We start from the raw sequence: 12,725 nt of genomic DNA on the forward strand, positions 1-12,725 counted from the left end.
GATATAAAGTGATAACACATAAAGAAAGACTGTAAATACGTAGCATGTAGGAACACAACCATGATAAAATAAACACAAACGATAACAAAAATAATGTTTATACACCCATAATGTCAAACTAAGCTGATACAACTCAAAAAATAAGCTCGAATTCTGAAAAATCCCCAGCAGAGTCGCTAGAGCTGTCACACCCCTTTTAACAAAAAAAAAGATTGATTTTAAATGCTTCGAAAGGGTTTTCTATTATTAAGTGACAAATTAAAGATTTGTTCCAAAAAGGACTTTTTATATTCAAAACTCAGAGTCACCACTTGGCATAATCCGGTTTGCCAAGTCACCTTTGAAAATCATTTTCAAACTGGTTTTGACCCTTTGGACCCGCGGTTTGACCACGGTCACTTAGTGAAGCGTATCAGCCAATTTGCTACTATGAATGTATAAACCACACAAAGCACGCAAAATAATCAATCAAGAAAAACAAAACAAAACAATCCAAAATTTAGTGCCCAGTCCAATTATACAATCCAAAATAAAAATGTAAAAATATAAACCTACGCTAACCTACACTAATCCTAACTATGCTCCAATGCTCTACCCGATGCCTCGGGCCTTCATCATGAACGTCCTCCGTATATAAGATACCTCGGGGCATTCCGTGGTGAATAAATATACACAGATATTTCGGGGCATTCCCCGACCAAATAGTAGAATTGATCCAAAAGTGATGAAACAGAACCGTTCAACACACATTTCAAGCATTCACCAATCTAACGTTCTTAAATTTGCCTACCCCTATCGTTTGCCTAACAATTATCAACTTAAAACATCAGACTATCAAATTTAAATAAAGTCGATGTTTATTCCGAATCAAGCGACTATCAATGAATTAACATAAAACTAATACTCACTTTTATCAATGTTTTAATTCTCTCCCTAATTTATCCCAAACAATGATTAACACATGCTTCTATTATCTAATCACATTTCAAAATCCGAAACCAACATAAACCAACATACAACAAAGATTCAAACATCTCAAACAAATCATTCACATTCGTGTAAAAAGTAAAGGGAGGTAGGATAGAATTGGACTCAATGCCTCTTTTAAACTCATTGTATTATTCAATTAAATTCAGTAGAATTCGCGCCTAAAATCTCAAATAGAACCTCAAACAACGAACCAAAATCAGTATAGAGAGATCCAACCCAAACAAATTTGAGAACCAATGAAAATCTCAAAAAGAATGTCTCTGTCCAATATCGAAAACCCCCAAAAGCACTATACTAGAGATGAATCACAAGAAAACGAAAATGAAATCCCTAAAATCTAATAGAGAACTAGAAAACAGTACAAATCAGAGCTTCAGTGATCTACGAAGGGCAAAAATTGACAGAAGAAGGGTCGGATTCTGGCAAATTTGAATATTTTCTAGCCGGCGTCACCTGAAGATGATAAAAAAAGACCGTGCTGGAGAAGGGTTCGTCAGAAAAATCAAAACGAGTAGATTCATAGCTGATTCTCATTCATTTTTCCTCGATCTTACTTTTGATCTTCTCTTTCGATGGTTTTCTGTGTATGTTTCCTAATCCGGTGAGTTTCCTCCCCTTTTTCGATAAATACCCCTCCTAATATGTGTGTGTGTGTGAACGATGATGAAGAATAAGAAACCCTATCCCTCTTTTTGTTCCTGTGTTTTGAGCAAGAAAAGAAACCCAAAAATCCCCAAATCCTGTCTCTGTGTGTGTATTTTCCTTGGAAATCCTATCCCTCCTCCATTCTCTCTATCCGTGTATGTGTTGTATTATTCCCCAGAAAAATGGAGCTCCCCTCTTTTGTTTATTGACCTCCGTATATGTTCATGGAATCCTGATCCTATGTGTGTTGTGATGATGAAAAAAATATGACCCCTTGTTAATTTATGAGTTGTGTATATGTGTGCCCAAAAAGGAATACAGAAAAAGCGAGGGAGGGGGGTGTACATGGCTAGGGATGGGGTAAGGTGTCCACTTTTAGTTGGTGAGGTTGTTATTTTTTGTTATGAATTTGTTCAAGGTTGGTTATTAGTTTTTGTTCTTATGTGGAAAAATTATCAACTAAAAGGGGGTGTATGGTAAAGTGGTAAATGAGTAAAAGAAATGACTTCGGGAGGGACAAAATTAGGTGTCTACAACGACCAATGTATAATAAATTTATTATTATATATATTTCATTATGTTATACATTAAGAAGTTATTATTATATAGAAGATCCATGTTATGTTATATTTGGTTTTATACAACTAGAAAGTCTTAATGTTGTATAAGGTTATATTATACCTTCTGTTAAGTTTATATTTCATATGAATTAAAATATGAAGTAATAATATAGAAGTTGGAATGCTGTAGAATATGCATTATAATATTGGATCCTCCAAAAATGCACTACTATTGGAGGATCCGACCGGCACATACATTTTTGAAGAGTCCGGCCAACGTAGCTTGTTTCTATTTTTTTTTCTCTCATAGCACTTCAACCTTCTTTGAGACAACTTAAAAATGTTGGTTATAGTAATTGAATAGTTAAAAAGTTTTAGAATTGGCCATTGTTCTAAAAAGGATCAACTTTTATGTTGCCCAGCGCTATCTTAATGCTTGGCTGTTGTAGTTAATGGAAATCTTTTTTGATTACTGATCAAATAAGTTGCGAAACCAGAAGTTGGAGACGTATGAGAAATATGATTGGATAATATTTTATATAATATCCCAACAACAAATTCAGGACTTGTAGTCTAGTTCTTGATATTTTTCAGTAAAGAATTGTCACAGCCCAAAACCATGACATGCATTACATTTGTCCCTTGAGCTATGTGATCATCTAGGTGCATACCATGTGTACGTATATTGTCTTTATATCACTTCACTGTTTTCTCTCTTTCCTATGTGGGTTGACCTAAACTGTCATATGCATTCCTTGTTCAAAATCTTGTTATCCTTGAGACTGTCCTCCTCTTTGACTCTCTTGTGGGCATCACAAGAACAATTGATCTGATCATCCTCGATAAGATGACCCTGCATCTTCTCTGACCCTTTAATCGAATCTATTAGATAATTTGTCTTTCATCTTATTATTATGTTATGTGACTAGTCTCTGCTTGTTTATGAAAAATGTTGCTTATTCTGCAAAGGCTTTTCTTGAGTCGAGTTTCTTATTAGAAACAACCTCCGTAAAGTCTGTGTATAACAACACCCCTAATGGGATCACACTAAAGTATGTGGTACTGATTGTCCCAAGGGGCGATTACAAACAACCTTTGTAAGGTTTGCGTATATTTCACCATTCGAAATCTCACTTACGGGATCACACTGGTTAAGTAGTTGTTGTTGTTGTTCTGATTGTTTTGAAGGGTGATTATAACATTTGATTTTACCGCGCAGATGTCAGCAGATGAGTTTAGAGATGATAAAGACTCCATCTTACAGAATCTAAGAGACAGTGCTATTATGGATCCTAGTTGCGGACACACTGCAGTTATTTAGAAGAAGGTCATTATGATTCCTAAAAGTGAAGTCATGGTACATGCCATTGTAACAAATATTGTCAAGTTTGCTAGAAGCTATAGAGATCTAAGTAATGGCTCATGCAAAAGAAAATATGAATGTTATAATGGCATAATTTCATCGCGAAAATGATCAAATGGTAGAAAATCCAGAGCTGTAATTATTGAAAGGTGATCTTCAGGGCTATACAGCAACTACTGTAAATATTCTTGTAGTAGAAACTCTGGAAAAAATATTAATATGTGAAGACTGGGTGAATTTTGATAGTTAATACACTCAGTCTGGCTCTTGGTTAGAAAATTGAAATTTCTTAATCAATTTTTTGGTGTTAGGACTAAAGTTTTAAAGCACTCATTTCTTTTTGTTGAAATTCATATACAGGTATATTATTATTGATCTAACTTCTTTTGATATATGTAATTAGTTTCCTCCTTTTATGACTCTTGTAATTGAAGTTGACAATATACTTGAGTTTAAATGCATAACATATACTTTTTTTTAACCTCTTGGGAAATCATTAATTTTTCACAAGCTACGTTTATTTAGTACTGCCATCTTGGGGCTGTTACGATTTCATCATAAATTCGTTCGAATGTATAACAATATATTATACATTCGTAATACATTCGTTGTTGTTTAAACATAAAATTGTACATGTGACCAGTTATAAAGGTAATAGATAAGGCAATGCAATATGATCTATGTATAATGTAACGCATCGTATTATTTTCAGTATGTAAATTCTTTTATAAGTTAATAATACATTGAACATGTAATTCATACATTTAGAGTTATGTATTACATAACATCATACAAATTGTTAAAAGTTTCTTACTTAATAGAAAATAATGAAAATTTAACATCATACGTATTACTAAAGTATAAAACTATATCATAAATTAATTACATACCGTTGTCGTATTTTACGTTTTTTACTTTATGATTGTTTTCAATATTAAATGTATGATTAGTACGCAAATAAGAGTAAGTTATACCAAAAACAATTTATATCATACATATATACTTAAGTATAATACATTATCATACACATAACACATTATTGAATGTCAACTAAAATTTGAATAAAATACGACACATGAGTGTGTCTTTTAATTTTATTGTTCCAAACATAAAACTGTACATGTGGTCAGTTATAAAGGTAATAAATAAAGCAATACAATTTGATCTATGTATATTGTAGAACATTGTTATGAAAATGTCAAACACTTATTAAGAAGTAAACTTCAACTAATAATTAAAACATAATTCAAAATTATACAAGTGTGTCAACATAATCTAAGTAAAATGATTATTCAAGAAAAACCAAACTAAGCATCAACATATAGATAAACCAATTATCTTCGTCACGTTTTCTTTGGGAAGAAATCGCACGTTCTTCGGTTGTGACCTGCACATTTCAATCCTTCATGTCTGGCATTGGAACTATCGAAAGTTCATACGTCTTGACAATGGTGTTTGACCTGTACAATTCTTAGCAGTAACAACCATAATCTTTTACATCAATATTTTTACTTTTGAATACGGCAATTGCGTGTGGACAGGGTATTTCATCAATTTGATATCGACCACAGTTGCATGTACCATGATCACTATCAATAATGTACCTCCTTCCTGATTCATATACACAGTAAAGATAACTACCAACTCCTTTAACCTGTTAGAAATAAATTATTTAATACAGATGTTCCGAATGATTCATACAAGACGCCTTGAGGACCTATTTGCATCTTTTGTTACGACAATGCAGTATATAGATGCATCAAATATAAACAGGTAGTCAATGTATTAATATAGATATAAAATTCCTAATTTTAATTAAAATGCTGAATTGTCCCTGTTACGGTTTCATTATTCATTTGTTCTAATGTATAAGTACATATTTTACATTATTTATACGTCTTTCAACAAACAGATAACAGCGTCCAAACAACAATTCCATCAAAACACCTATTACAAAAAAAAAAAAACATACATTAAACCTTCAACAAATTAAGATAATATTTTGTTCATACCTTTGTTTGTTAGATTGTTTAGCAAAGGTGTTGAAGCCATTCGATATCACATATTTTGCCATTACCGAATGAATATTGAAAAATTCACCCCACCAACCCAACCCCCTTTCCCATGCGCCCCTCTCCTAGCCCTTCAAAATTTTCCCTCTTTTTCCCATAGAAACAAGCACACACACACTCTCAACGATACACAACACTCACACACAGGGATATACACACAGTGATCTACACACTCACACAGATAGAGAAAAATAGAGTGAAACAGAGGAAAGGCGAGAGGAAATAGTGGAAAAGTGAGTGAAAAATATTAAAGGAAACAAATAGTAAACGAAAAGGTAAACTCAGATCCGATCGAGTTTTTTCGGTGAAGTTTTAATCGGAATTACCTCGACATCACGTAATCCGACCACTTCCTCCCAAAATTCGATCAAATCCAGGGACTAACACCCAAAAACCATCGAAATGATTAATTTGCGACTCCCAAATACCCGAATGACGTAATAAAATGAGGATGTTCATATTTATTTTCTACAGAAATGAAGAACGCAGTATAAGATTCTTTTTTTCCCTTAGCGTAAATATACAGAGAAATGCTTTTATTGTGAGGTTTAACAAAATATTTGAATTAACTTCCAGTTACTATAATTACTCATACACTATATAATATTAGCTAATTAATGGCTATAATTAAGGAATATAAAGATAATATCTTATTTATTATCTTAAATTTAGGATTAACAGTTTTATCATACATTCAACTTATGTATAAGGGACATACTAATGTATGGGTATATTTTTAAAATCCGAAAGAGAGAAGGCCTTAAGGGATTTTATGTAATTACTTTGTCTTGGGAGGGGATTTATGTGATCTATACATCTTTTAAAGCCATGCTTAAAGGTATTTTGAATGGTACATTTGTGAACAAAAATGATAAATATGCACCCTTTTTTTTTTTAACCAGGGGCACTCTAAATTACAAAATTGAATGGGATATTTGCCAACTTCCCCTAAACTTTATATGCCACCAACCACTAAATTTGTCTTTGAAAAGCCTGTCTTAAATTATTTCGTCTTGAAGTACTTAACAACCAACTACAATTTGAAATATTTGATTGATCGACGAATAACATCATTGATATCCCATGAATATCCATCCAACTGATCATATATTATCAAGAGACAATGTGCACTTGGCAAGTTCCTAAATCTCTTTCATAAAAAAATAATTCAACAAGTCTTTTGTTTTCTCTTTGGATCTTTTCATGACACGTGTGTGAATTTTTAGGTCGAAATTTTATCCAACTACACAAAGTTAAAAGTGTTTTAATCCAAGTGATGAGTGCTATTATTTGCACCTTAGAAAGTGGTGCATATAGTGGGTTGGACATATAAGTCAAAAGGATCACACCAAAATGTGTGCATTCTACCCTTAATTAAAAAGTTTCAAATTCAGATTTTAAATGAATAATATTTTGTTAATAAGCGTTTTCTCCGTTGAATGAGTCTATTCAATACAAATTCAAATTAGTAATCCAACAAGTAGGAAAAAGGACCATAACGAGTAGCGCGAGATGTGTTGATAGATGCATGAAATGTTTTCGTCCTTAATCAAAGATTGTGAATTCAAATCTTGAAAATGAAAAATATTTAGTCAACGGGCATTAAGCCCCACAATCTATATATGATGCAAATTCATTAGTAGTCCAAAAATAGGCAAAATCAAAAGACCATCCTGAGATTCGAGATGTGCATGATGGATTGCTCAAATCTCGTCATTCTTAATCGAAGATCTCAAATTCAAATTAAAAAAGTGAAGAATATCTTGAAAGCGATTATTTCACCCGCACAATGAGTCTATTTGGTGCAAATTCAAAATAATAGCCGCCTAACAAATAAGGTGGCCAGTTAGTGATCCACCATTCTCTCATTACAAACATATATCAGATGTCTCTATTCTTCCTATCCATGTATCATATACACGGATCTATCTTACCCAATAATTTAAAGTAAAGAAGTTAAAAAGTTATATACACTACTAACAAGAATATGATGTAGAAGAATATGTTGTATTCGTGTGAAATGTGATTTATCCATGTAAAATTAAGTGATGTATTCAGAAAAATGCGATATATATGTGTGAACTAAATCTAATATTTTAGTAATTTTGTAGAAAATTAGAATAGAAAGTAATTAGCTCGAAAAGGCTGAAATTTATATAATTTTTTGCTTAAACTAAATTATAAATGGAAAAGGCTAGGGAGGGACGGTTGTGCAAATCATGGGTGGAAGGTGCACATTATCTTTCTTCTCGACAAGTGCATCTATAAGGTCCACGGGCTTCTTTAGCGTCACGGGTCCATAAATAAATAAATGTCCACTATCCCATGCATAAACCTTAAAAGACACAATTTGGACCAACAACAAAAAAACAAGAAGAGTTCACTAATATTGCTAGCATGATAGTGCAAAATAACACTTTTCATTTCAGTCTTTTGATCATTTTCTTGATCTCACCTCATTATCTAGCCTTCAACAACGGTGGTGGAGACGAAAGGGAGATGACCTCATTGGAAACATTCTCATCCCCTAGTGGTAGTGGAAGTGGTGCAGCACATGGACCTAATTGGAATTACAACTGGGGTTGGGGTTCTAGCCCTGGAGGAGGATGGGGTTATGGCTCTGGCTCAGGTAGGTCTCCTAATGGGTTAGGTCGAGGTTGGGGTTTTGATTTTGGGTCTGGGAGTACAGAGTCTGGTACTGGTTATGGCTTTAGTGCTGGTAGTGGTGGTGGTGGTGGTGGTTATGGAGCTGGAAGTGGTAATGGTGGTAGCTTAAGAGGAAGAGAGATGCCTTCGCCAGAAACATTTTCATCCCCTAGTGGAGAAACTGGTGTAGCTCATGGACCTAACTGGGATTATAACTGGGGTTGGGGTTCTAGCCCCAGAGGAGGATGGGGTTATGGTTCTGGCTCAAGTAGGTCTCCTAATGGATTTGGTCGAGGTTGGGGGTATGGTTTTGGGTCTGGGAGCGGGTCTAGTACTGGCAATGGATATGGTTCTGATGGTCATGGTGATAGTGGTGGTGATGATGGTCGCTCAGCTGGCTATAGTAGCGACCCCACGCCATCAATTTCAAATGAGAGAGATCATTGTGGCTAATAAAACATATTGGTCATGTACTACTTACAACATGTTATTTGTTTACAAATATAAAGAGTATTATGAACTTTAATGTACGTGTTATAATAGAGTCTGATATGTCTTGTATACTATACCATGAGAATATAGTAAATGAATATAATGAATAATATATTCATAATAAATGTTTGCATAACATTTTGAGTTTGTATTCTAAGACATAACGAAACTACTTAATTCTAGTACGTCGCAAACATATGTCGTGTATATAATCAAAAAGAGTTTTACCCATCTAATAGTATAGTTTGTCGTTGTCGATGATATACTTGGTGTACACCGTATGTATAATCAATATATCGAGGACTCCTACAAATTATACAATTACATGGATAAAAAAATAGTTTAGCCAATAATTAAAAATATTCTATTTTGTTACCATATCAATATTGATGGTCATAATCTCAAATTTTTTGTTAGTAATTTAAGATTGAATTTAAGTTATATATGATGACAATGTAACTTTTTTCTTACACTAATAGCTGAATATTAATTTATACTAACATATTAATTATCATTTTTATTTATTAAACTACATATTAAAGTAATATTTTTATCAAAAAAATTTCCTATAGTTACCTAACATGTTTAACTTATATAGATCGACAGGTTAAACAATTTTTACACAATTAGATTACCTAAAAGTTATTCACATGTAATATAAGGTTATAGTTTAATTCTTATAACAACAACAAAAGTAAAGAATTAACTTAATTAATTTTATGATATATATATATATATATATATATATATATATATATATATATGTTAAATCGTAATTAATAAATAACCTGATTATATAAATATATAAAGAACTTGTCCTCCACTCAAGATCCTAATTCATTGCTTTCGCCTTTCTTTACTCTCTCACTTTTTTTTCCTCTTTCGCTTCTCCGATATTTAGTCATCTCAAAATCAACATATTCGAATTAAAAGGGAAACTATAGCTTATTGCGCAAAAAAAAAAAAAAAAAAACTAAAACATGCATAGATCATCAAGCACAAATCGATTCTCAGACGATTATTCCACGAGTTATTATTCATCATCTTCTATTTCATCACAAAAAGTGCCTCCAGCACTAAGAACATTGTCTTTAGAAGCCAATGGATTATTACCAATATATGAACCTCTCTCTGATATTGCTAAAAAGGAAAAATCTCATGCCAAATTTGCAGCAAATGCTGTTCATATTATACCACTTGTCTTATTATTATGTGTATTTATCTTATGGTTTGTGTCTAATCCAGGTAACATAACTTAGTTCTATGTACATATTCTATTTTCTCCTTTGTTTTTAGCTTTTTTTATGATTGTTTAAGTTCAGACGAAGTTAAGGATTGATTCAGTATCGAATCCCAGATCTTTTTAGACATTTTCGGTTAAAAGAAGGGTAAATTTCATAAATGATTGTATATTTAAGATTTTTTTTATTCATTAAGTTATACAATGATGTTTTCTAACAGAAACATCATAAATCTTTCACCATACTAACGAAAGCCGTAATTAATTATCAGAGAAACCTATATTTAGATGAATGAAAATTTTATAATGTACGTGCTTTCTTACGGTGAATGAATTATTTTTTTTGTGATTATTCACTCATTGGAAGGTTTTGAATTTTCCAGCAATTGTGACTTTTCTGTTCATATATTTGTGATTTTAATGTTCGAAAACATAATAATGCAACTTCAGTTAAAAAACGAAGAAGAAGAAGTTATGGCTAAGTGATCATTTATGAAATTTATCACAAATATTTGTGACAATGTTATTATTCCATCCTAAATATTTTACGATGAGCGATTATCTGACAATTGAGAATTGTCATAAATCTGTTACAAAGTCAAATGGGTCTATGATAATTCTTGTTTTTTCTTGTAGTGATATATATATATTTTATGTAAAAAGAAATAGTTTCTCGACTTTTTGTCATTATTTAAAAAATCAATTAAATAAGTGAATTTAACCTACAACTTATGCATTTCTCTCTAATTATGAAAAACTGTGGCTGTGTTTTTAATTATTAATTAATTAATCAACTAAACAAACTTGTCTCTTAATTATTTGTAAAACAGACGTTGATGCACCATTAAAAGGGGAAATTATTGCTACAACAATAGAAGGATTGCCACTTGAAGGAGATCTCGACCCTGATGGCACAGAAATTACTAATTTACCCCTAGATTTGAGCGATGTCGATTTGATAAAGCAAGGTCAAAGTCTCCAAAAGTCCTATATCGAAAAATAATTTCTCCATGAAATTGTTTTTGATACTAAGTTGTTGATAATCACACCAACATGAAAGTTTCATTATGTCTATGTATTACCTTTAGAAGGGTTCAAATTTATATATTACATCAATGAAGAAATACCACTTATTTTTTGACTTTCGCTTGTTTAGAGTGATGATTTACAAGGCCAATACATTGATAAAAGTTTTATTTAAAAACAAAATAAAACTAGCAGAAATGTAAAAGTTTTATAGTTTCATGGAAAGAAGCAACCTTAGAGAAAATGATTCCTGTTTGATAAAAGTTTTATTAAAAGTTAATATTTTGCTACAAATTTAAAAAATTATAGCAAGTAATTCATAAATGTAGTTGAGGAATGATATAAATTTTATAAAATTATAGCAAAATATTTTAAATTATGTAATATATTAGAGAATAGAGTTAACAAAGGTTCAACAAAATTATTTAAAACTATAAAACATCATTTAACTCAAACATACTTTTACAAAAGAAAATAAGTATTCAAGTCCTTGTCAATCTTGATTCTTTCGTCACTTCTTCACAAGCTACAATAACAATTCAAACAATCAAATAAGAAAATGATAAAGTATGATAATTACTTAAATGTTAAATTTAACTATTAATGTGAATATTTTCTTCAAGAAATTACATATTTATTAAATAAGTGATATAAAATAATATAAATAAGCACTTTGCAGTTAGATTTACATCATTTGATTGTCGCCCTTGAGTTGCAGTCGATGATATATGCAAAAACAAGGTCCTCAAATTAATCACTTGGCCAATGACGATATTCTTATATTCTGTTCTGGTAAGATTAACACTCTTTAAGTTGATCATGAATTGCTTACATGAATATGAGTTGAATTCTAGCAAAAATATTAACAGGAACAAGAGTTACTTTATGATTGATGGTTCTATTCCCGAAAAAAAGAAAGAACATTGTCACTTACTCAAATTGTACAAAATCAAGATTAACTCACCAAATATTCCAGATCAAACAACCTACTTGAATGCCCACCTCGAATGGGAATGTTAGTAACTTACCAACTATGTTGGTCAACCTATTTGGTCGATCATATGAATTCTCACATCATCATTATAACAAATAAAACAACTTAGTGAATCTTGCATCTTTCACAATTTCAAGAGCAGAAATGTTGAGTACTGTTATAAACCAAACGGGAGAGCCCAACTCAAAAGACTAGTCTAATAGGTGGGAGAACCCATTTGGCTTATAATCCCCTTAACATTTCTCTATTTTTCCAATGTGGGACAATTGGTTCATAACAATCCAATGTTATAAATCAAATGGGAGAGCCCAACCCAAAAGACTAGTTTAATAGGTGGGAGAACCCATTTGGCTTAAAATCCCTTTAGCATTTCTCTATTTTTCCAATGTGGGATAATTGGTTCATAACAATCGCCTCCGCTTGAGAACACCAACGACCTCGTTGGTCACGGCTGAGCCCAGTTGCTCACGGCTAGAGCACCCTTCTTAGGTCCAGGCCACCACTCCTGGCGCATAGGCCACCACTCCTGGCGCATAGCTCCACACGTGGATCGATCCTCGTTGGTCATGGCTATGCCCAGTTGGTCATGACTGGCACCCCTCTTGGGTCCAGGCCATCACTCTGAGTCACGACCCAACGCGTGACACTCTCAATGAAAGCATCAATGTTATAAATCAAAGGGAGAGCCCAACCCAAA

At 32.4% G+C, this 12,725-nt stretch overlaps 2 protein-coding genes across 2 annotated transcripts; both read left to right on the top strand.

The window, feature by feature from the left end:
- Positions 1-7,917: 7,917 nt before the first annotated feature.
- Positions 7,918-8,904, top strand: LOC124898981 (putative glycine-rich cell wall structural protein 1). Its single transcript, XM_047413332.1, has one exon. It carries the CDS (start codon positions 8,028-8,030, stop codon positions 8,727-8,729), a length of 702 nt encoding a protein of 233 aa, XP_047269288.1. The 5' UTR covers positions 7,918-8,027; the 3' UTR covers positions 8,730-8,904.
- A 770-nt stretch (positions 8,905-9,674) lies between these two features.
- Positions 9,675-11,149, top strand: LOC124898982. The gene is made up of 2 exons (XM_047413333.1): positions 9,675-10,013; positions 10,839-11,149. The coding sequence occupies exons 1-2, from the start codon at positions 9,749-9,751 to the stop codon at positions 11,009-11,011; spliced, it is 438 nt and encodes a 145-aa protein (XP_047269289.1). The 5' UTR covers positions 9,675-9,748; the 3' UTR covers positions 11,012-11,149.
- Positions 11,150-12,725: the final 1,576 nt, after the last annotated feature.

Source organism: Capsicum annuum, chromosome 5 (genome assembly GCF_002878395.1).
Source record: "Capsicum annuum cultivar UCD-10X-F1 chromosome 5, UCD10Xv1.1, whole genome shotgun sequence".
NCBI classification, from domain to species: Eukaryota; Viridiplantae; Streptophyta; class Magnoliopsida; order Solanales; family Solanaceae; genus Capsicum; species Capsicum annuum.

What these genes read in the sequence shown, in the direction of transcription:
- LOC124898981 (XM_047413332.1), top strand. Translation starts at nt 8,028, where the DNA reads ATGATAGTGCAAAATAACACTTTTCATTTCAGTCTTTTGATCATTTTC.
- LOC124898982 (XM_047413333.1), top strand. Translation starts at nt 9,749, where the DNA reads ATGCATAGATCATCAAGCACAAATCGATTCTCAGACGATTATTCCACG. An exon ending in ATGGTTTGTGTCTAATCCAG is followed by an intron (nt 10,014 to 10,838) that starts GTAACATAACTT and finishes TTTGTAAAACAG; the next exon opens with ACGTTGATGCACCATTAAAA.